General features: G+C 37.7%; 2 protein-coding genes across 9 annotated transcripts in view; one reads left to right on the top strand and one right to left on the bottom strand.

The window, feature by feature from the left end:
- Window positions 1-9,658, top strand: part of SCAMP1 (secretory carrier membrane protein 1) — a 42,122-nt gene extending 32,464 nt beyond the window's left edge. Inside the window, exons 6-9 of the mRNA XM_038124159.1 lie at window positions 1,022-1,181; window positions 2,863-2,964; window positions 4,721-4,838; window positions 6,405-9,658. Of these exons, the coding sequence (XP_037980087.1) occupies window positions 1,022-1,181; window positions 2,863-2,964; window positions 4,721-4,838; window positions 6,405-6,569 (545 nt within the window). The 3' untranslated portion in view covers window positions 6,570-9,658. The remainder of the gene's footprint in view (window positions 1-1,021; window positions 1,182-2,862; window positions 2,965-4,720; window positions 4,839-6,404) is intronic.
- A 3,255-nt stretch (window positions 9,659-12,913) lies between these two features.
- The window catches only part of LHFPL2 (LHFPL tetraspan subfamily member 2), a 121,768-nt gene continuing 109,211 nt past the window's right edge, over window positions 12,914-25,470 (bottom strand). For all 8 annotated transcript variants that reach the window (XM_038124163.1, XM_038124164.1, XM_038124161.1 and 5 more), the window contains one exon: window positions 12,914-17,370. In XM_038124163.1, the coding sequence (XP_037980091.1) occupies window positions 17,114-17,370 (257 nt within the window). In that variant the 3' untranslated portion in view covers window positions 12,914-17,113. The remainder of the gene's footprint in view (window positions 17,371-25,470) is intronic.

Here is a 25,470-nt window from a genome sequence, read left to right as displayed (position 1 = left end):
ATTGCTGTCAGAAGCAGTTTGTGTAGTTATAAATACCGTACTTTATCCTGATCCACAAGGAAAGAAATTGTTCTCTGAGGCAGCAAAATCCTTCCTGAATCACTGGTTATTGCTGAACAAAGAGAAAAATTCATGTTCATCTTTGAAGTCTAGCAGAACTGACTTCTGTGCCAGATAGCATGAAGGTAGTAGTTGTAATGTTTCTTAATATTGCCTTATTCTGTTCTGTTAAGAAGTAAACTTAATTGAAATAAAATGTGAAGTCATAATGCAAATGCATTTTTTTAGTAGAAATTGAATCGTTACTGTGTAACAAGGTCTGCCAATAAGAAAATTATAGTATTGAGCTAGCAACAGACCACCAAAAAGGCAGATGTTCTAAGAAAGACCAGTGTTCTTAGAAATATTTGAATATACAAAATACATCAGAACATCTAGAACAGCTTCTTGCAGACCATGTTTTACTGAAGAATATTCTTAGTAAGTGGGGTATTTGTTTTATTATATGGAAGACAAAGAGCTTTCTGTTGAAAGACTATTTGGGAAATTTTTGTTTTCAAATTTGAATGTGTACAGTGCCTCTTTTGTAATGCACTTTGTCATTTTTAAGCTTTCTCTCAAAAAATATTCAGTGGTCTCATAAATGTCTGTATTCCGTTACTACTGTAGAAAAAAAATCAGTTATTGCAGCTGTAGACACCTCCTTTTTCTTAATTTAATGTTTGAAAGTGTTTTATTTTTATGACAAGGTATTTTCCATTGCCAGGTAGTTGGTGGTACTTGAATTTTCACGTTGAGTGCTCTCACTTGTGAATACAGGGTTACCTAAAATTTAGAAAATGATAAAAAATCTATTTATTACAGAAGGCCTTGAGATGGTATTAGTACTGTCTGCATGCTGATGTTTTGTTTAAAATGCTGTTTTCTTTAAATGTTTAAAATGTTTAAAAGTTCAGGTAGCTGTAATAATTTATTGTTTAAACGTAACTTAATTAAGACTATTTTGCTTTTGCTTCTACAGTCCATACAGTGACACTGTTTCTTAATATCTTTGGATGTTTGGCCTGGTTTTACGTTGATGCTACACGAGGGGTTGATTTTGGATTGAGTATTCTCTGGTTCTTGCTTTTTACCCCTTGTTCTTTTGTCTGCTGGTACAGACCACTTTATGGAGCTTTCAGGTAACAACTTTAGCTTGACTTAGGATATTTAAAAACTTGTCAAAATGCATTAACATTCCAGATTTGCTGGATTATCATGATGATAATCCTTTAAAGTGCTTTCATTAGAAACAAAGAGTATGTTTGCCATTAATTCAGTTGTTGAATTTGAAATACAGATGCCAGTAGTTAGTAATATCATGGAATATCCTTTAAAATATTTACTGTTTTTACCACAGACAAAATATTTGTCAGAAATCCTTAACTTTGTTGAAGTTAATAAGGGCTGGTAACAGTTGCAAAGAACATTCTCTCTCATTAAATCTCTGTTTCTATGCACCAAGAATTTGAGCAGATTAGTAGTCAATAGTGTCTTAATTTTTTTGCTTCCTGAATGAACTTCATAAATATCTACTCTTAAAATCTTGTATTTTTGAGTGATAGACACCTACAGTATCTGTAATTGAAATAGCCTGAGATTCTTAAGAATTAGTAGAGCAGGTATATATTGAACAAACTAATATTTTTCCTAGTTTTAGCAGTCTTTGCAAACTTCAGAAGCATAAGGTGTGTGATAAGAATAGTGAAGATCAGCATGTAGAGATTTCAAGTCCTGTACTCCTAAAGTTTTGGGGTTTTTTTTTTGTTTGTTTATTTGTTTTGTTTTGTTTTGTTTTGTTTTGTTTTGTTTTTTACATTGAAGTGATTCAGGATGTTCTCAGTTAAAATACCCTTATTCTTGCATTAAAAGATTGATGGGCAGAAGTTGCAATTAACTGTAACACTTAGACTACAGGAAGTGTTTCTTTTTGCTAACCAAGGAAGTATTGCTATACCCACAAATCCTAGAGGAATCATGCAGTTTAACTTGCATTTCTTGTCTAGTAAATCCATTGCTTTTAGAGAAAATTGGTTAGTTGAGGAAGGAAAACTCTACTTGCATATTTAACTTTTAGTCAGTTGCTCAGCTGAAAATGAAATAGTTATTGAACTGAACTGGTTGTACAGGAATTACAAACTCCCTTCTGCAGGAAGAACTGTTAAGGACAAAATCTCTTTTTGTGACTTAACTAAATGATTTCTACTTTCTTAAGAACTCTAGTAGGAAGCATATTATATGGTCAATAGTTTTGACAGTAGTTACTTGAGTCTTTGTGGAAATTTTGCCTGTACATTTATATTTGGCTGGATTTTTTTTTTCATTCTTTGTAAGGCTGGCATTTTAGTAATTTAACCAGGAAATGTATTTTGTACATTTTACTTTAAATAACAGCTGCTTCAGTGTTCTGGTGTGCCATGTGTTTCAGTAGGTCCATATGAGATCTTATTTCCTTTCACAAGTTAAATATTCTCTTCCCATCTTGCTGTCACTATGAACTTCACTCTGAAAGTGGAGCACAATAGAAACTTAAAATGTTAGTTGAAGGGTTAGTTGACAGGCCCCTGCACTGGGCTGAACAGAATCATTTTCACCTTTTCTAGAGATGCAGGTGGCAAAATCACTGTATTAAGGAACAAAGAGCAGCTCTTGTAAGTAAACACTCTAAAAAAACACAGAATTGCTGATACTTCAGGTCACTTGATAAATAGAAGTACTTTTCGTCTAGTTAATGCAGTAAAAAGTTAGATTGGTACTACAGAATATGAATAAAAATAATGAATTTTCTGGCTGCTTTAATCTTTTTTCCCCCACCTCTTTCAGGAGTGACAGTTCATTCAGGTTCTTTGTGTTCTTCTTTGTATATATCTGTCAGTTTGCTGTACATGTACTTCAAGCTGCAGGATTTCAAAGATGGGGAAATTGGTGAGTACTCCGTTTCCCATAGTGTTGTACTGTCTGTAAGACAAACACTCTTACTTGAAGTAAGAACTGCAATACAGTGTATGTTTTCAAAGGAATAATCTTGTGTTCATTAGAATATTACATTTAACTCTCAAAAGAAAGAATTTTTGGAGTGCTCTTGACTAGGAGAAGTGGGTGAAATGTATCCAAAGAATGTGAGGTACTTCTGTTACTAGGCTGGTCAAAATTTTATCCTTTAATTTAAACCACTTTGAACTTACTCTTTCATACACTACTTCCTCTATTTTGGTGGTGTAAGGAGTTATTACTTGTTCTGTATTTAGGGTAAAGGAAAGCAAAAATTTAGACATCAATAATATATTGTTTGCATATTTTTCGTAGTATTAGGTATTTCTAGTTATATACTTGCTACTTATTGAGACATTTATGGCTAAAATCTGTAGATTGACTTAACAAGGCATTTGGGTGAATATAGTGGTATATCTTGGATATTATTTAGAAAGTACATTTGTTTGAGTCACATCCATATTCTGCAGTAAGTTGATCTTTCTTTTAAATGTTTGCAAATACACAAGATTTTACATGAAGCTTGTATGTATATTATCTTTTATTTGAGTCTTTGAGGTCTAATATTTAGATTTTACAGGGACAAACTAAGGGGAATCAGTCACTGTCCTTGAAATAAAGGAATTAACTAAAAGCAAGGTTGTAGTAGCCAGCTGGTAACATGAAGAGTCATGAGTGGCAGTGCTGTAGTTGGGTAATGACACTTCCCTCTATCAGTGCTTTTTGCTGCAAACCTCGAAATAGATGCAAGACAGACTAAACAGCTTTAGAATTGTTATGTAAGGGAAGAGTCTGCTTTTTTTCCTTTGGAATCCTCTTTTGCTTATTCATCCAAGTCTGGGAAGTGTGCTTTTGAGCATACTTGCGGAAGGAATATTGAAAGTAACTTTCTGATAATGAGAAAATCCTGATTACAGTTCAGATTTTATGGTTTTGTGGTAGATTACAGTGGGATACAGTGGATATCAAAGAAGTGTGAAGCAGGTAGGGGAAGGTTTTAAGGTTTGTATTTACATAGTTTTTTGCTGGTTTTTTGGTTTTTTTTTTTTTTTTCCCATAATGTGGAAAAATCTTGTTCATCTTAATACATGGGTTTTGTTCATAAGGCAGCCTGCTTTTTTGGTTTTCAGGTCTGAAACTGTTGATGTCTCTTGGTGTTTCAATCTTGAACAACGGGGAAATACTTGAAGTAGATATATAGCAGTTTTTTTCTACTAGTTCATCTGATGCTCTCTACTTTAAAAAATTATATTAAACTCAGTTGAGAAAGCATCACTCTATGGATACAATTCTGTTCTGTATTTACCGAAGTTAGAAACTATCTTTTTATGGATATTTTCTCATCTATGAATTCATGTAGTCTTGAATCTATCTGAAATGACAGTATAACAAACCTCAAGAAATTGAGAAGCAGCTCTCTAATTTCTCCATGATTTTGCTCAAGGAGAATAATATTTACAACAATTTTTCATACAGTTTCACTTCATTTTCTGTGAAAAAATGGAAATTAAACTTTAAAAGCATATCATAGAACCAGAATATGCTTATGTAAAATTCCCATGATTTTTCTTTAAAAATACTCAAAGTGGTTCAGAACTAGGAGGTTAGGAAATTTTCTTTGGTGGGGATATCTTTGATTAAATGGTTCATGTGCTGTACTAGTAAAATTTGTTATTTCTCCTTCCTTCAGTGGGTGGATTTCATCTCTTACTGGACTTAATAAGAGTATTCCTGTTGGCATTATGATGATAATCATAGCTGCACTTTTCACAGCATCTGCTGTTATCTCACTAGTTATGTTTAAGAAGGTAAGTTACATATTATTCCCTTCTTTTGTTTCCTACGTTTGATTTGGATTTTGCTTTCTGTCTTGAGAGAGGTACTCTTTCATAAAGTAGTGGGAATTACATTCTTCAAGGTGAGCCTTGCCTAATAACATTTGTCCAGTTTTGCTTATACTGTTGTGGAGTTACAAGATACTGTTTCTACAATGCAGGTATATTCTGCAGATGAGGAATGATAGCTCTGAATTAGAGAACCTGAGAGGTAACCCCACCACAAAGGAGTAGGTGAAAGCACTGGATACTGTGATTGTAGCTGTACATGCCACGTTGTCCATGAGACACAGAGAAGTATGACTGAAATGATTGCTAAGTTACAGCTCTTACCAAAATCATTCCCATTAAAATCAATAGACGAGAGAAATGCTCAGTGTCTCAGAAAATGCTTTATTTCTCTATCTCTGTTTTTTAATATTTTATTGCCAGCTAATGATGCGAGAGCATGAAAACTCAAGGAAATAAACTCTTTCTCTATGGTTATTTTCAGTGAATTTCCACCCTAAATATCTAAGTATAGATACTGATGGATTAGTAAGTAATTGAGATAAATGTAACTGAGAATTCTGAGGATGATGTGCTGGCTGGATTCCAGTAATTCACCCTCAGTTACAGTTAGGTTTAAAGATTTTACACATGCTTAAATTCTTTGATCTGTTCACAGTAAACTAGAAATTATAAGTGTATACCTGGAGATGTCCTTTCTTGCCTTCTGTAGAAATACTCTATAGATGAGAAGAAACAAGCAAGAAAAAAGTATGGTGGAATATTTTTTTACACTTTTCTTACCAAAGATACTTTCTAAAAATCTGCATATTCATATATGACTTGGTTTATCTTTATGGTTGAGAAGTAGGCACATTTATAACAGAGAAAAAAATTATGTTAATTTTCCTGCTACACTGGAATGAAAATGTCTTTGTAGTATTATTTAACAACCCTTTTGTGACTTAACTGAGTCAAAAATAGCATTTGAATTTCAATACTTAGATAAGTAGAAGTTAATCAGGATTTTTGGTCTGGTTTTGTTGGTTTTTATTTTGTTATATGCCATATTGTTAAGAGTGTTTGTAAGTCATATTTTTTATTCCTCTGGTTATTATGCAGAGCTGTTGGTCATCACACTAGTTCTGCAAATGTGTAACTGTGTAATAAGGATATTCTGAAGTTTTTAATATTCAGTCAGAGTCTTGCTTACTCTTGTAACCAGTCAGAGTAACTAAAATGTTTCTAAATACTGTTATAGAGAAAAATTCACTAAATATACATCACACATTTTAGTGAACACGATGAGACCCCTCTGAACTTGCAGATAATTACAGTTATCCCCCACAGTCAAATTGTGTGTGCAACAGGACAATGACAAATTCAGAAGTTTGTGGGAAAAAATTCCATGTTCTCATCTCTGGATTCGCTGAAACACATGAACAAATTACATTTCCCCACCTCACCCCGCTGTGCATTGAGACTTTGCTGTTGGTCTGCTAAAAAATGGGAGGCATGGCACCATTTTCTCAGTGCTTTTCCCCTCCGTAGGTGCACGGGCTGTACCGCACGACTGGCGCAAGCTTTGAGAAAGCACAGCAGGAGTTTGCCACGGGAGTGATGTCCAACAAAACTGTACAAACTGCTGCGGCCAACGCCGCCTCGACAGCAGCCACCAGTGCAGCTCAGAACGCCTTCAAGGGTAACCGGATGTAGAGAAAGAAGGTCACCCTGGTTTTCTTCAACTGTTCTTTATTTTCCAGTCACTTACTGTATTCCCTAAATGCCTAGATCAAAATTCACAGAGCATGTTTCTTTCTTCTGCAGCTGTGCATGGGTTAAATGGGAAATGGTTGGTTTATTTTATTATAAATTTTTTATTTTAAGAAGAAAACCATTTCTTCCCCTTCTTTAACATCTTGAATTCTGCAGTGTAAAGCTTTACATATTTTATGGAGGATAAATAATTTCAACAATTGGCCTGAGAATGAACTCTGGTTTATAATGATCAAATAAATGTCGTAAGAATCTGGAAGGTTTTTTAGGAATTCACTCCAGTATTTTTTTTAAGTTCAGAAAAGCAGTTTGGATTAATTTTTTTCTTTGCAAGAACTGATATCCCTATTTCTACCATAAGAAGTGGGGTAATAAGTGGTCAGTAAGAAGTGGCTGAGAGATACAGTTAGGTTTGACTACTGTTTTTGCACTTTCAGCAGCTGCTGGGGGTCAAATACAAGTAAGGCAGAGAGTATAAATTCTTTTCTTGTTTGGTTTTGTTTTCTTTTTATTAGGTAAGTTCTTTTGAAATAAACCTGTAAGTTTGCATGAATACTGTTGAGTTAACCTGATCTTGTTTAAGAAGTGTTTTGGTGCAGAATTTACCTGTGCCCCTTTATAGCATTTGTTTGTATGTATTTCCATGGAGTATTCTCTACCTGTGAGAACCTACTATGGGGCATAAAAAAATCTCTGTAATAGAATAGTTCAGTTTAAGGAACTTAACTGGTGATTTCAATCACAGACCTAAATGATTATATATTTTCTATTTTTAACTTCAGTATTCACATATCCCCTGTCCCTCTTCTATGTGCAGTGGTATTTTTGTTTTATTTGGGATTTTTTTGGTTAGTTTTTGTTTGATTTTTTTTTCAAGTATAGATTTATGTTTAACAGTGGTACTAAATCTCTATCCCTGACAGTCACTCTGTTTACTGCCTATCCAAAATACTATATATACAGTATTTAATTTTCTAACAGGAATATTGTCTAAAACCAGGCTCTTGAAGCAATGGCATTTGACAGATACTTGAATGAATTTTAATATTAACTCAGCCATCTCTGTGATGTTATTTAAGCTATAGGGAAAAAACTTTTAAACTATTTTGATTCGGCAAAGGGAGAGATGTTTATCTTCAATAAAGTTAGATTTTAACTCATTGAATTGGAGGCCTAAGAGGTTAGATTGATGCTGTGAAAATAACAATCCATAATGGTACATACCATCACAATATTCTAGAATATAATATCGTCAGGACTTGGTATAGTATGAGTTTCTCTGCTTTGAAGACCTTACATTTTTGGATTGCCTCATTAGACTTACATCCAATACTTACAGAGTTTTTCAAACTCTTCCAGAAAATGGAAAGATGACATCCCACAACTTGTGTAAGTACACACCATAGCTGAAATTAATTCAGCTCTTAAGATGAATCATAACACAGCATAAAGTTCTGAGGCCCCTCCACATTCTGAAACTGGACTGAATTTCAATATGCTGTATTCTGTTTCAATACACTGTATTCATAATATCTGAAGCTCATTTGAAAATATACTTCCCTAGCTTAATCCTTGAATCAGTAATATACTGGTAGAATGAATTCTCCTATGAGTCTCCTTTCATTTACTAATTTCTTTAAACCACACTTGAATTTGAAAAAAGTCATAGTTTCACCTATGCTGAAATTCACATTAATGAATATACTTAAATATTCTATCTAACAAGGCTGTTAAAATGTTATAATAGTGGACATGCTAACATTGAATTTAAATTTGCGTGAAATGTTTTTAAAGCTTTCCAGATTAAAGTCACTGTTCTCTGCTGAGATTGGGGAACCATCATTCTAGAAGCTATATATCAAGATTGTTCCTTTCATATTTTAAATTTAACTTGAAGGTTGTATCTTGGAACTCTGCTATAGATTACTTTTCAATCTAAATTTAGGGAATTCTTTTGGTATCTCTTGGATTGGAATGCTAGGGTCATCATCCTTACAATTTAACTGAAGCTGAAGATTGCATAATAGCATAGGTTACCAGAAAAAAACACTAAACACATTAGGAATAAAACCTGAATTTGACAGGCAGATTTTTTTCTCAAATGTTTGAAGGTTCTTTGAGAAAACATATGTAATGTTCTGTGTATAAGAATTGTTGATTTGTAATATCATGGGTTGAATTTACAGATTTAAGCCTTCTGAGTAAAATTCAAAGTTGTGTCACATGTGAATTCTTTAAGCCAGAAATCTGTGACACTTTGCTGCCCAAAAGGGAGGGAAAAGTTTGTTTAGCTTTGACAACAGAAGGCTGAAATTTGTTAAAAATATTTTGTACCTAACAAAAATTAGATTTTACAATCTCTTATTAATCAGAGTATGGCGCCTGCTTGAGTTGTCTTTTTGTAGTATTGTGACAAACAGAGTACAAGGTATGAAGTTTAAACATGGAATGTCAGTAGTCTTTGATTTGTAATTTAGGAGTTGTTTTTATTTATCTGAGGATGTTTGTATATTTTGTAGATTACTAACAATGTTCTGCCATCCTGGTGAATGTCATGGTTCTGTACAAATGCACTTCTTTTGTCTCTCTGTTGCATGTCTGGGTAGTTCAGAAGTTTTGTATATTTATTGTATTAACACAGTGTCATAGAATAAAAAATGACTTTTTTCCTAGGTGTTCGCTCTGTATAGTTTTGACCAATAATGGGGATTTTTCTTCTAACAGTCAGGGTGATGTGCAAGGAGGATGATCTATGTAAAAGTCTGACTTGCTTTTTATAATTCTGTATATAGATGCTGTATTTCTGTTGAAATGGTGAAGCAAAATGTCCACTATCAATAAATCAATAAAGAGAATTAGTCTACTCAGCTGTTACAAAGAAAATTCTTAAAATACTTGCAGTTTACCTTCTTGTGCTGTAACTCACAAGGGTTAAAATTAAATATGCTCTGTCATGATTGAATGGAATTCTATAGGTATTAACTGATTTTTAAAACATTATTGAAAGTAAAATGAAGTCGCTGAAAAAAGCTTTACTTTGGTAGCATTTATTTTCCTAATTTCTGCCAGTGAATCAACATTGCTGTGTTACTGCTATCCTGCCCCTTCTTCTTTTTTTTTTTTTTTTTAAGTCACTAGCACAATTGGTTTATTTTTTTCATGTAATGTCAGTTGCAGCACCTGTTCTCTAGTACTCATCTTACTACTGGGTTTCTTTTGGAGGGCTGAATGACTTGATCTAGATGACTGTGATGTAGGTGAGTTTGCAAATGCATGATGCATATTCATGCACTGATACAGTGAACAGTGCTCTGAGGTACAGTCAGGATTATTTTGTGAGATAGCAGACGTGTGTTTTTAAAGACACTTTCACATGAATGCATCAATCAGTACTGAAATTCTTCATCCACTTGATCTTTGTAATTTACAGATCTAGAATGGCAGTGTCAGCAGACTGAAGGAAGAGGTTTTGTACTTTCTTGTAAACGTCAGAATGGTTGTGCCATATGATCCAGTCATGTTTTATGTTTAGAATTATTACACAATTTTAGTACTTGTCATGGGACATAATTCCTCTGGTTTGCTTAGGTTACTTTCCTCAAGAAATTGTAAGCATGGAGTTGGAAAAGCATGCACTCATTGAGAGAAAAGCATGGGTTAAGAGATCTGTAATTAAAAATACTCAGAGATACTTCTGGGAAGATATTTCTGCCAAGGAAAAGGCACACACCTAGAACATTCTGGTTATTAATCTGTAGTATGGCACAGTAGGTCAGATAATTAATTAGGTTTGACTCAGTTATATTAAAACATGTGTGAATTAGTTTGTACTTTTTTCCTGCAAATTAATTTTATGTCTGCAAGTAGCTTTTATTTTCATAATTAGAAAAATCAGGGAGATTGACAAAGGCAGTAGTGCAGATCTATCTCAGCAGCAAAAGCCAGTGAAACTTTATACAAGGATAGGCTGTCACATGATTCTGAGGGGTGTGGTCTTCAGGGCAGCTAGGACAAGGGGTGAGAGATGGAGAAATTTTGACTCTATATTGCAGAAGGCTGGTTTCTTATATTATGATATACATTATATTAAAAAACCACACTAAAACTATACTGCAAGAACAGAGAGAAAGATGTATCAGAAGGCGAGGCAGGAATAGAAAGGAATGAATAACAAAGGCTTGTGACTCCCAGAGAGTCAACCAGCTGCCCCCTTGATTGGTCAGTAAGTAGAAACATCTCACATTGACCAATCAAGGAAGCACCTGCTGCATTCCACACTAGCAGATAGTAATTTGTTTACATGTTCCTGAGGCCCTCTCAGCTTCTCAGGAGAAGAAAATCCTGACAAAAGGATTTTCATAAAAATGTCAATAGTGACAGAGGGGAAAAGAAAAAAGGCATTGATAAGGATGTGTAACTTGTGGCTCATACTGCCATGCATTTTGTTCTGGGAAAAAAAAATTGCAGCAGTTTAACGGAAGTATATACTGCTCAACTAAAATAATGCTTTTTGTTGGAGGAAAGTGATTACATTGAACAGTTGTGGTTTCAATACAGTCTCTCAGTACACTTAGAGCTTCCTGTTGACTGAGTGTATGTGTACATATATATAAAAATGAGTGTACTGTCCTGCTTTTGGTGAGTGCTCCTTCATGTTCCTGTTACATTACACTCAGATGTGAAGGAAAATACTTCAATACAGAAGAGCTGCTCTTTACAGCATTGAGAATACCAGGTTTTTCTTTTTTATATCCATGATTTAAGACTGGAAACCTCCAGCTGGAGAGATGGGAAGTATTTGGGACTTATTTTTATTAATAAAGTTTGAGGCTGTATTGGTAAAAACAAGGCTGGTGCAGGCCTGGAAGACAGGCTGGCCTCAGTTACTTGTGGCCCTGCCCTCAGCATTTCTGCACTGTGACCCTGTACAGCTGGAGTTGGGTAGGCAACACTGGCTGGAGCCCAGACCACTGTACACAACAGCTGCCTCTGACCACTGTGCCTCTGTGGCATCAGCTGCTTTGCCACTGCTCCAGCTGACAATGCTGCTAGTAGATTTTATCGTATTTCTAGCCTAATTAAACAATTGTGTACGTCTGAGCTGAAGTCATTGCACACGTGCCAAAGCATGGTTGCTGTTTTTCAGTGCAGAATTGTTGTCTTTGCTGTGCCTGTATTTTTTTAGAAGAATGCATTGTGTTCTTTTTAGAGGAGTGCATGATGTTTTGAAAGAAAAAATGCTTATCCTGGATTGGGCAGTGGGGTGACACTTTTTGTCCAAGGTAACAGAACAACCAGAAGTAATCAGAATACAGAATCACAGAATCAAGCTGGAAAAGACCTAAATACTCCTAAGATCATTGACTCCAGCCTAAGACTTGTGTGATTAAATCTGGCATTCTTTCTCTTTTACCTTGGTCAGACCAAGTTACTGATCCCACCACATCTGATACCTTGAGCCCATTACAGATATTGATTCCTACGCTCTCAGAATTTCACTGATACGAAGTTATTCCAAGTAAAAGGCATTTGTTTGAAAACAAACTTTCAATGAATTGCAGAACAATACAACATCTTTATATTCCTGTCACTCTAACACTGATAACAGACATTCCACTTTGTGATTGCTCCACTATTCTAAACCCAGCTGGAACTTGGAGAACAAGTTACAAGAATACGGAAATGTGTAATACACACAACTGGAGACTCGAACTCTTTGCTACTGCCAACTCCATTACCTTACTGGAAGAGGTAATATTTTTAGCTGTTCAAATCAGTACTTCATAATTTCTTTAAGCAGTGTTTTATAATTGGAGAATAAGTGCTCTATTATACCTCTTTTGAAATTCATAAATTGATGGTGGTAGTGGTGCATTCAGTGGCATCTATCTCCTAACTTCTGGACTACAGGTTTCTAGATGTTCCAAGGTTAAACTAAGAGCTACTTCTCTGAAGTTTAGGAACTGTTGGAAGTGTACAATACATGAATAATTATATATCAATTTCATAGGAGTGGACCATTGCAACTGACAAATAAGTGACATGCTGATTTTTCTTTAAACTACTGAAAGCCTTGCTCCTGGTTCTGCTAAAGACTGGCTTTGTAACTTTTCTCTAGTGTTTGTCACATCACAGCTGAAAGCTAAAACACACTGGCAAACACCATTTTTAAAATCTGTGTATGATGAAGCAGTATTTGTTTTAGAACTATTACTACCCTTTTTCATGAAGAAGGAAATGCAGTGCTTTAGTTGCAAAATGAAACACATTTTGTCAGAGCTATATTCAATTAGAAAGTCTCTTTAATGCAACTGTATTGTATAACACATAGTTACAATTTCAGATCACATATTTCCGATCAGTAAGCAGTATTAAGTGTATAAGTCAGATAGGAATCTGAAATACATCACTGGACTAGGATCTTAAATGTTATTAAAGCTACAATCAAAGCTCAGCTTGGCTCAACTTGTCCAATATGCTTGTATTAAGGTAGTCAGACTCCTGATAAAAGTTCAAAAACTCACATTTAATTGAAATTTAGATTAAAAAGAAGACATTAGGTACATCATTCATGCTAACAAATGTACATAGTGGTGAGTCAAGAACAGAAAAACAGTACCACAAATAAACCATGGCTCAAAACCTACTCTAGCTGGATCACTGCAGCTGCGCTTCCTATACCAAGGAGCTGTGTTTACGTTGCTGCCATGCTCTGCTTTTGTTGGACCTTTTCCTTGAGGTGTAGGCTTCAGTGCCCGTGGCTTTCAAGGAAGGCCTGAACTCCTCTCCATTTACCACTAGGATGTGGGAGACTTTTGGGGGGGGAGGGGGGGGGTAACAATGCAAAATGGAAACTATTTGGCTAAAAAAAAAAATCTCAGAATCCAGATAACTTTATTGAGTAAAATAGATACAAAGGTGATATAGACAACCCAGAAATTGCTCAGTAGCAATGTTTTTTTGCAGTGCCACATTACAAATAAAGCACACTAAGAAACCTTGCTGAGCTTTTTCAGCTTTTTGAGTGTTACTGGCAAGAGGTGGACACAGCTTCACACTGGAAATGTCTGTATTCTGAGAAATTAAAATCAATCCAGAAGATATTTTTGTTAAATCTTCAAGCTGTTATTATTACTGTTGTATTGATCTTCAACATCAGTGATTTTATTGCATTACGCTATATCCACACCACCAAACTCCAGCCACTTCTCTGGGAAGTCCCTTTTCCAATCACTTGTTTAGTAGCAAAAACTAAAAAAAACACAACCCAAAAACCAACAAAATAACCAAAAAACCCCCCACAAAACCCATTCCTTGTATTGCACGTCTCACACAAGTCTGTGTGTATATATATATATATATATGTGTGTGTGTGTATATATATATATATATATATATATATATATATTTAAATATGCTACAATTAAAAACGGTCTATGGCACTTCACTGAATATAAGTTTAAGAAGTTGATGAAACCACAGATGTCTGAAGAAATCTTCAATACCACAAAACAAAGTTAAACTGAACTAACTGGCACACAGGTTTTAAAGAATCCACAGCAAATTCCTCTAGATCCTATGCAGTGCATGTACATTAAGAAGCAGTTACATTGTACAGCCCCCTCATGAAATCAATTAAATTAGCTTTAAGCTGATTTTGCTTTTTTTCTTTCCCAGAGTGCCTTTGAAAGCTACTGCTGAGGTGAACTTCAGGAGCAATTTAAACAGCTGTGAAATTTAATGAGTGCACCCTGCACCTGAAAACCTCATCCAAGAAAAAAAAATTCACTATATATACCACCTTATCACTTGCTGGAAAAACAGAACCCTGAGAAAAGAAATTCTGATTATTCCTCCTCTGTATTTCTTCCCAGCCTGTCTTCTATCTGTACTATGTGAATATGGATATTCTTGCAAGTTAGTTAATCATGCTCTTGCAGAGCAAGCTGATAATATGCCAGCAACAAGCAGAAAAGCTGGTTCTTCTTGGTTACTAATGCAAACAAAAGCAAAATTGCCACTTAAAAACCCAAACTCAAACAAAATGTACTATTGAAATTTTTTAAGCATCATGTGGATCACAGCAGAGGTCAGCTAGTAACATGAATGAAGGTTGTTCGTTGTTTACTTCTCAACCAGAGCAGAGTTGCTCTCTCAACCTTTGTAAGGACTAACCTGACCTGATTCTGCCTAGTCAAGTGCTTAAGCCAATGCAGCATTTTTCACCCTAATACTGTGTCAAGACTTGTTGGCAGAGGTGACCTGGACTTTGGGTTGCTACCCACCTAAGTAAGCTAAAACCGTACATCTGCTTAGTAATTAATTTTTAGCTGATTTATATGGTACTCATACAACTGCTTACCCCCTCTTTTCCATCTGCAGGGTCCCGGAGGGCAGGGCAGAGCTGAGCAGGTTCAGTGCATGCTCCAGAAGGGGCTCAGGAGGAATGCCTGGAGGAAGTCTTGCTGGACCCCAGGTACAAGCCTGGGGTATTGTCCTTCAGGTGTGGGGGATGTGTATGGGGCAAAGCCAATGAGACACACAGGTGTGGACAGGGTGTGTGGGCTCTGATTTTCACCCTCAAGCACCACTTTTTGGTGGTAATTTCGCTTTATTAAAATCTTGATTTGTGCCGGCAGTTGGTCCCAGACCATAACTTTTGGAGGGGATTTAAATTCAATATTTAAAAGAAAATTGAGTTACCCGTTTTAAAGTAGAAGATGGTGGATGTGGGTTGCAGGAGCAGGTGAATGCAAGAAGAGACTAGGTTAAAACAATCCCTTTATGAATACAGGCAGAAGTTGACTTTGTTGCACTGCATCCCAGAGGTCACCTGTGCATCTGTCCAGTGCACAGGCGTCAGGTGCCATGGGTACAGAGGCACAGGCTGGAGCTGCTCTGTCACTGGTGGGCAGCAGGTGCTGGAAGGGGACTCCAGCTCCGTGACTGTTTGCCAGTCCTCCAGGCTGCCCCAGGCCTGCTGTCAGGAATGCTGAACAGCTCTTGTCTTGTGAAGCACATCAGCAGTGCCTTGAAAGCAGCTGCTTACCTGGACAGTAACAACGATTTTTTAATAACTAATAGCACATTTTAAGGGGATGACCAGGCAAAAAGCAAGAATCTCTGCTCTGAGTAATAGTGAAGCAACACTGCCACTAGATGATGTTAAACTACCAAGAAGTAAGAACAGGAATCTAAAATTCACCTAGTATTTAATTAGAACTACTTAGATCAATTATCCCCAATGCTCCTATGGCACAGTTGCATCATTCCTTTATTTGTTAAAATACCTTACAAACTTGGTATGAGAAGTAGTTCTAGTAAGTGAGGCAACACCACAAATAACAACACGAGCTGGCTTTGAGAAAAAAATGGTATTTGTGGCAACATCTGTTTAATTTCTGCTGATTTAGCTGGAAAAAGGTCTACTACTACACAGACACAAAAAAAAATAAAAAGGAAAAAAATCTTCCCAGCCACATAGAATTTGTAAAGGCTTCCTCAAAATTTTAAATTTCCTAAAGACTCATGTGCGTCTGGGTCATGAGACAGACTGATCTGTAGTCTGGGAACGTCGTTTCACTGACGAGAGAAAAAGTACAATGTTGAATTACAATGTGGAATCCACAGTTGTAGGAGAGGCTGCAGCCCAGATAAGGCTGGTGCTGTGGGGAGCTCTTGTCTGCTTGGGATTTCAGAAGTTTTAATAAAGGCTGTAGAAATATTTCAGTTTTGTCTGAATCAAGTGAGAGCTAACAACAGCTTTTCTGTCTAGTCAGTGGAAACAATATTTACCTGCTAAGTACTAAGTTGCATATAGCTTGTGCTCTAAGATTCAAGAGAGAGAAACCTGGCAAGGACTTGACTTTCTAAATGCCTTCAGATTGGTGTAAACATCAGCTTTGCTCTCTCCAACAAAGAGTTAATACCCAAGAAGGCACTGTACTTCTAGGAAGTTCAGTACCAAAAAGCACCTCCATGAAAATGGTACCAAAGCAGGTGATGGTGAAGAAATACACACCAGTGAGGGGAGCCCTTGGAAACAAAGCCTCATTAAAATAGGCTTCTCTTTTGCTTAAGAAAATAAAATGTGCTGGCTTTTATTATTTTAAACCCAAATTCTTCAAAGTGACCAAGGTGAGTTAGGCAATCCGATCAATCAGGATTTTTCAGTTTTAACAACATTCCTGCTATATACATGTGATTACTCACATCCCCAGTCAGATTAATATATTCCACTGTGTCCTGATCACAGAATGAAACTAAAAATATCCCCATGTATTTACATTCTGCTTTCCTGGGATCCTTTCTATGATCCTCATTGCCCAGCAAAGAAGAAAGACCCTTTCAGTAGTTCAGGGTTGGAATGCATGGGGCTCAATCACACAAATGGTAAAAACAGGTAAATGGATCTGCTTGCCCAGTCAATGGAAAGCTGAATGGAAAGATAAAGATCCAGGTGCTGGTATTTTTCCCCACTGGAGTTAAAGGAGGCAGATAAGGTTTTTTCCTTCTTCTATTTCTTCTTGCACTTTGTCACTGGATGTGGCTATTTCAGCTTGCGCCGAGAAGACTGCACAGATGAATGTCAGAACAGTGCCGCCGATTGCTGTGTAGAAAGCCCAGCCCAAGGAGCAGTCTCCTAGTTTGTAAGCAGAAGCATAAGGTCCACAATAGCTTATCGCCTTCTGGCATCCCCAACCTGCAGGGTAAAGTATCAAGCCTAAGATAAGGAAGAGCCCTAGAAATAAAAACAGAAAGAAGTTTTACAAACAATCAGTCTAACACCAAATGCAGCACATCTAGTAATTGTTATTATGGTCACTAATACTCATAATTTACCAGGATTAGGAGAAAACTGTCATCTCATCCATACAAGTCCCTTTACTGATTTTTCCCTAGTATATGCCATGCAGTCTTTCAACTAAGTTTGAAGCCACCCTGTGATTTATGTTGTGAAAGGCTTACTTTTTATGATAATGCCCTAATTCCTTATTTTAATCCCTGTACTCCTCCTACATCCTTTCCTCTCACACATTATTGCTACAAATACAAATACAGACCCTGCAAAATACTCAAGCATCTCCACCTAATGCTTATGCTTGCGCTTCTCAAAAATGCAGGAATATTTGCATCCACTTTTGATTTTGTATTTAGCTAGCCCTCATTTAACTTTATTTAGCCATAAATGTGTTTACCTGTTTTTCTCTGGATTTTGCCTACATTGATTTTCTTGCCTGGAAAACAAACAAACAACCAACCAACAACAACAAAAACCCACCCCAAAACAAAACAAACCCAAATAAAACCAAAACCACAAAAAAACCAGTTACAGTTCTACTTTTTTTGGCCACATTAGGGCATAGTAGAATGATAATACTGCCAGTTCATGAAGCTGCTTTCATGACAGAGGGATTCTGGAGTCAGCCTCAAACAATCAGATCCAAGTACCCATAGCCAGTGCATACGTAACCCCGGGATTCTGCAAACGGTCGACTAAGTACTTCAGAAGGAAAGCACTTTCCCAGTGATGGCAGGGGCAGAAGCCTCAACTCCCCATCTTGCTGAACACCCCCACCAGTCTGGCGTGCCTCAGGCTGGAAGTGAAAAGCTCAGACTAGTTGTTCTGCCCATGTGGTTGTCTCTCATATTCATAGGTTTCTCTATGAAGACCATCTAAGCAGTGAAGAGCTTCATTAAGGAAATTGAAAGTCACATTAGTGTCCCTGCACACGTCTTTGCACAAAGAAAGGAGATTTAATAAAAATGTCTAATATGCTAGTGGCTACAGTGCTTTCTTACAGGCACAAAAAAATTACAATGAATTAAACACATACCTCCCTCCTACAAGGAAAGTAAGAAGGAGCTAAACATAAGAACAGCTCACGGTATCAAAATTTGCTTTCTGTTTACCTTAAAAATTTACTTAAAAGGAAAATTATGAAAAACAGTTTTTGTTTAAATACAGTCAGTTTATCCAGAAAATGAATATAGCTTTCCAGATTCCATATATTTCTGATTTACTTTTTCTGCACTTTAGAGCCCTTTATTTAACCTGGTATGCTGATGAAAACAGCTGCTAAAAGTGCTGTCACCTTCTAGAACTAGGCTAAAAGTTGTGCACTGAAACCAGTCTTTTTTTTTCTTTCCTGTAACCAAGAGATTACAAAGAGCAGGTTTAAAGACTTGTTTTCATCTTCTTCCATTCAGTTAGATTAGCAGTTAGACTTCTCTGCAGTATGTTAAGAGTTCCTTAATTGTTTGTTCAAAGAAATTTGGCCAGATGCATGAATTTTTCCTCGCCAACAATGAAAATGTGGGTACTAGCTAGTAAGCAGTTAATTTACACAAAATGCAAAAACCTTCATCCAACTATCTAAAATTAATGTCTGTGAATGCCAGACATTTCACAAAGAAAGTCCTTCCTCCAGTGTTTTTCTAATGATGACACAACACCATAGACATGAATGACCTAAATGTCATTACTCTTTGGGGTGGCAAAATCCATTAGTGAGTGATATCCGTTCTCTGTGGAGGGATTTCATCACTGCTTACATGTAAGAACCAGTGACAAATTTTATGCAGTGTTTCCTGGCTGGTTGGCCAAATACATTAGGTATAAGGTATTGCTTTATCTTGGACAGACCTGGATAAGCTGTGCATTCATCCTGCTGAGCCCTGCAGCCATTTCAGACTAAACACCAGCAGTTCCTTCTCCTCTATTCATCACTAGTTTCCTGTTCTGTGCAACCAGTATGACCACACTATGCATCTTTCTGACTGCACATTGGTATGGGCCAGTTGCTGCTCTCTCTAATGATCACAAGCTCTTTGGTAGGTAAAAATCACCATCACTGAATTAAGAAGCTGAATCTCAAATGCCAGCATAGCTGCTGCCAACATGGAAGTTTTCTAAGTTTACCACTCCATCACTCACAAACCTAGACAGCCCACGTTTAACAGCATAACTGGCTTATGGCTGAGTGTCACAAACAGGACCAAGAAGACACATGCATCACTTTTTATCAACACCAGAGCACTGAGCAACTCCTGAAAGCCACTGGCTCATGGAATGTATGCCCCAAGCTGAAAAGCCATTACCCAAAACTCAAGCTCTCAAAAGGCACAGCACTGCTGCCAGATGTAGTCATCAGGACTTTACTGACTTAGACCTTTTTTTTCAAAAGTACAGAAAATTCCTGGATATGTAAATATAATAAATACTATAAAAAGCCACAATTTGACAAACTTAATCTATTTTCTCACAGATGAAAACAAAATCTGGAGGAAAGCCTTACGGATTTGAATACAGTCAGAGTATGTACCTGATTTCAGACAGCTAACTTTGTAACTCCTATACTGGACCAGCATAATGAAACAAAAAAGAAGTAGTATTTTCACTACCAAACCTCCTTTCTAATTCTCCATTTCAGTGCAGACAGAAAGTGTTTCATGAGCCTATTAGCACTATCTCTAATATTTATCACAATTTCTTATTTCATTAATAACTGGTTCCTGCTTGACAGGAAAAGTAAATAAAGATGATTCCATTAAGTCAATTCAAAATACCCACAGGAGAAAGGCAGTCCTTTGGTTCATGCTAACAGCAAGTGCAGAGGCACAGGTCCCTCATCACGTATTCAGCTCAAATCTCCCATATTCAGAGCAATGGCTGAGTTGTGCAGGGTCCCTTCCTGACTCTCCCGGTCCACCCAGAAAGGGGTGTTCAATTAAAGAGGAGCTTTGCCTCCTGCTACCCAGTATCTCAGAAGAGTCAGTGGCAGAGCCCATCTCAATGACTCCTACAGCTTGAACAAAACAGGCAGATGATGCTCCACCACACACTAATAGTGCAAACCATTGCCTAAATTGCCTGAAACAGCAGACAGCAAACCAAAGCACTTAACTGTTCAACTACTTGCAGCCAGACACCCCTCAAAAAGAACCACCCTCTCTACTCCTGGAAACATGAATGCAAAGGGACAAGGAGAAAAAAAACTATCTTCTGTTGACAGTTTGCCTTGAGACACATCTAGCAGGAGGACAGTAAATGTTAATTATAGAGGTTTTTTCTTAATAAATCAGTTTTTGTCTGTCCCTGTGTCTTTCAAGAGAAGCCAATATTCAAGAAAAAGAACAGAATAAAGATTGAGTGCTCTGTCTGAACAAGTTTTCTACAATGAATCTTTTCATTTCTTTGTGCTGCTGGACAATAAATGATTTTTAATTCACAGCCAACCTACCTGTGGAATTACTGCTGTTTGTTCACCCTGCTGGGAGGAACAAATTCACTCTGAAAACATTACAAGCTGTTTTCCACTGTGCTCATCTACAGGCACATGCACAGAGTTCATGCTTACACTGTTCTAGATTTAACTCCCTCTCTGGGCACAGCTGCACTGCTGAAACTGCAGCTTCTGGTGTACACATACTGCTGTCCCTCCTTTTTAAGCAGCACAATCCCACTTCTTGAAATCAGTATGATTATTTTTCAAAATCTCCTTTTTGTTAGTTGTTGCCATTTCTCAGTTACCTCTTCTCTGAGGAATCCTCAAAACAGAGGTATGAAAGAATGTCACACAGTGTTGCCAGATGCCTAGGAATGACAACAGAAAACTATTCAAATTACTTTTGTACCTAGAGATGTCACCTATAACTCTTTGGTGTAAGTTCTGTCAGCAGAGAACATTTTTACATCTTTCACTGAAGGCAATTTGACCACATAACCTTTTATTATCAGGCCCTAATTACTTGCTTTTGAAAAGATGTCTTTGTGAGATTTAGATTTTAACGTTACTATTAGATTACTATGTATGTCCGGATTACAACAGCTATTAAGCATCAGGCATTCTTTACTTAAATGGTGTAAAAGCAACTCCTTTCTCCTAAAACACCAAAGCAAAACCTTACAGCACACTGAGAACATCAAAATCAATAAAACAGACTGCATCACTGTGCAAAAATATTTCAGAAGACAGTTGATTAATGCTTTTCCTATAGGAGAAGACTTTTTATATTTGTGCATCAAGAGCTTCTCTTTTACAGGCCTGCAGCTGCACAAGGTATTGCTCCTCCTGGTTTTTATACACTGCAGCAATGCTGCCAGGTCAACACTGTGGAAAACCAACAGACCAGCGTTTCATTGTGGGCATGTTTCATTTTATGTCACATTATGAGATGGGGTTCAGATCTGAGGAAAAACTTCCTTCTTCCTTGGAAGCAACCCTTGAGACAATAGGTAGGGCAGAGGCTTGTTTAGCCAAATGAAGGCATGCTATTTAGTTTTTACAGTCTCCTGTGCAGCTGCCGTTGTGCCATATTAAACAAGAGCATACGCTAACAAAGCCACTTTCTATTGCAAAGCCTGAAACTATCTACTCATTTCCTAGCAAAATAGTAAAAAAAGCTTTTAAATACTGCTGAAGAAACAGGAAATTAAACAGCTGTGATCAGTGAGGTGGCACTGGAACAGGCTCCTATGGAGCTGCACAACTGAGCAGCAACATTTTAAGAGAGGAAAAGAAAAAGGGTAAAAGGGTAAAAGCAGGGAGAGACTAGCTTTGCAGTGCTGTGCAGGAGGGCTGCATCCCCACTGGCACTGATTCTGATTGTTTTAATCTTCTGCAAAACCACAGGGGATTAAGAATCAGTCTAGGGACACTGCATCAGCCAGGCACCCTGCCTTTATTGTTCACATTTCCACATGTGTCAATATGCTACCTGAACATTTCATGTGTTAAATATCTGTACAAATATACTAGTGTAGCTTAAGCCAAGAAGGCTTTCCTATATGCAAATTTTTCCTGACAAACCCAGCAGGGATGCTACCAGCTTACCACTCATGCACTTTTGATCACTTTGCTCCCTGACAGACAGGTGAAGAAGCAGCCTCCTACTTGGCAGCTGCACAACAGACACCTTCAGCCTGTGAAGTCAGTAGTATCATTTTAATCAGATTAGAGCTCAAGAGATGGGCTCAGGCCTGCTGACATAGTGTATCTAGCACTCCACTCTGGCTATAGGAGAAGCATGAGGAGCTAATGGACCACTGCTTATAGTGCCCACAGCACAGGGCTCCAGACCTGCTCTGCAGTTGCTCTTCAGCCCCCTGGATGGCTACCAGACCCACCAAATGCAAGCAGCTGACCAGAGACAAATAGGTCTTTGTCCAGAAAGAAAGGGGAGACTTTGCATGTCCTAGTGTCTTGGAAATGGCCTCTGGCGCACTCAAAAATGCTGCATGAGAAACAAAAGATAAATTCACAGCATTATGAAGATCAGTGTTTTAAAAATCCTACCTGGACATCACAGTTGGGGCAAGCTAACACAAGCAGATGTGTTTTGGGGCATGTTGAAAGCATGGCTGTTAAGAGGGGGAGGGTTGCCAGCAGGCAGTGCACTGAGGCAAGTGCTCACCTTCATACCTTCAATCACTGCAGATGAATGCTCACATATATAGATTTCAGTGTATCTGGGATACCCTAAGCTGCGGCAGAAGAATTAATAGTTTAATACGACAACCAGGGGATGGCTTAAAACCCACGCGGATGATTTCTTTTTCCCTTTAGAATTGTCTCAGGGCATGCACACACCAGAAGAAAAAAGCATTTCCCTAATCACTGCCTTCCCCAAGCTGAGGAACAGGATAAGGTCCCGACTCTCATGTTTCTTTTCCCATATATTACACAAATCGTAGACACTTATTCATAACCAAACCTATGCAAATCTCTGATGACATTAGGGCTGTTGCAATCTGGAAACAGAGATAGAAACACAGTGCAGGGGACTACTGGTGGGACACTCAACCATTATGTTTTACTACCCCCAAAAAAAGCCACAAAATAACTCAGTCTATTAGCCCAATGTTAGGAATTTGGGGGTTGTTTATTATATTGGTATGATCTTACTGCTTAGACTTCTCTGAAGTAAAGAGTGAGCCTGCACACTGCTGTTTTTAAGAGAGGAGATAGTAAATTCACCATTAGTTTTTAATAATTTTTATGTATGTGGTGAGAGTGCCCATTAGTTGGGAGGGAAGAAAATGTGTAGACTCAAAGTAAAATCAGTCCCAAGCCTTGAAGTGACACTGCTGCCTCTTTGCTGGCTGTCAGCCACGTAAAGTCACCACACTCTGGAGGCTCCCATGTGGTGGCTGTCAACCGAAGCAATTAAGGCAAGATAAAGCAATTTACAGGGGAAAAGCCAAATGTTTACATTTTTCAGCAGTACAGAAATAAACAAAGACTCTTCACTCATTGGGCCATTGCTCAGGCACAGCCACCTCTCACATTTTACCCAAAAAAGCACTAAGTGTTTTTAATCTAGGATGACCCAATAAAACGCTCAGTCAATGCTCCTAATTGAGAAATTCAGTTTTAGGTGGTAAATTCAAGGAGGCTTCTGAATCAGGAAAGAAAGGCCATATTAAATATTCTGTTCTTGAAAGAAGCAGGGGCCAAGATCCCATCTATTTCCTACCACTCACCATAACCTTCTCCACTGCTGTTCAACCAGTGAGTGCCACTGCCTACAAACCACCAATCACTCATGCTGGATTAGCAGAAAGGCAATGAAATATGACTACAGCTCAGAAAGGGAGGCCAAAACAACCACCTCCCTCAGTTTAAACAGAGGTAAAAGGGCTGCAGGTCACCTTTTTCATGGCCTCACATTTCCTCAATACTGATCCCGTAGTACAAATAAAACTCCAGTTTTGGGCGTGGGGGAGAGGAGCTGCAGAGGAACCAGGACTCAGCCTGAAGGAAAAGGCAAATGGAGATGCAGGAAGGGGAGAATTTCCTGTGGCTTCATGAGCTATTCAGCAGCACAGTGCAGGGCATCTGTACTGGGTAAGAAAGCACAACTCAAATCCACTTACTTCTCACCAACACATCAGAACACCAAAGACAAAAGCTCAACGAAAGACAGCCCCTTTTCTTGAATGAGCTCCTTTCATCTTTTTTTCTGTGTCTGAGTGAGAACACAGCATTTGCTAAGTTTAAATGTTTTCTTTGTGTTTGCATTCTATATACAAACAGCAGCATCTGTCTTGGCTCTGAGGCCTAGAACCAAAAATCTGACAGAAACAGAGCTCTTGTGCCCTCCTTATATCCCCATGGCCTCTTGGGGTCACCAGCACTCTTTCCCACACCACCAGGGCAGGGGTGTAAAGAAGTGCTCAGCATTTCACCTACGTTGGTAGAAGTAAGAGACCTCGGTGAGCACATGGCCACAGGTAAAATCTTTCTCAGTGGCTAGCATGGGAGTCTCTCTCACACTGTTTGTTGGAAGAGATTTATGCTTGCCAAGATAATCAACTGGCAAACTTGATTGCTAAAGCCTGAAATTTTTGTTTATTTTTCTATTCATTTTAATCTGCTGTGTGAGTGCTGGTTTTCAAGTGCACACCTTGATAATGCAGCAGATGAGTCGACCTCCGAATCTAACAAAACACTGAAAAACGCATTTTATTTATTTGAAGTTACTAATGGTCTCCCCCAGGCTCAACAGCAATTTAGCACTTGAACTCAGTTTTCCTTCCCTGGCATATTCCAAGACAGCAGTCCCCTTTGCTTGAACTTTAAGCAGGCAAGTATGTATTAGATATCATGCTGGCATTGGGCCATATAGGTTACAGGAAGCACTATACCGCAGACAGCAAAAGCAGTTCAGACTGTCACGATTTCCATCAGAAATCCCTCTCCCCTCCCTTTTTTCTTTCTTCCCACCCCAAGAATTCAGAATTCTAGCATCAGAAAAGAAAAACTCTGAGCTGAATCCAAAGAGGAAATATGCTTTTTGAAAAATGTATGCACTGCATTTTAGAAAGACAAACAAGAAG

The sequence above is a fragment of the Motacilla alba genome, chromosome Z (genome assembly GCF_015832195.1).
Source record: "Motacilla alba alba isolate MOTALB_02 chromosome Z, Motacilla_alba_V1.0_pri, whole genome shotgun sequence".
In the NCBI taxonomy this organism is placed as follows: Eukaryota; Metazoa; Chordata; class Aves; order Passeriformes; family Motacillidae; genus Motacilla; species Motacilla alba.
The sequence above is the reverse complement of the archived record's forward strand: the minus strand, read 5'-3'. Positions and strand labels throughout refer to the sequence as shown.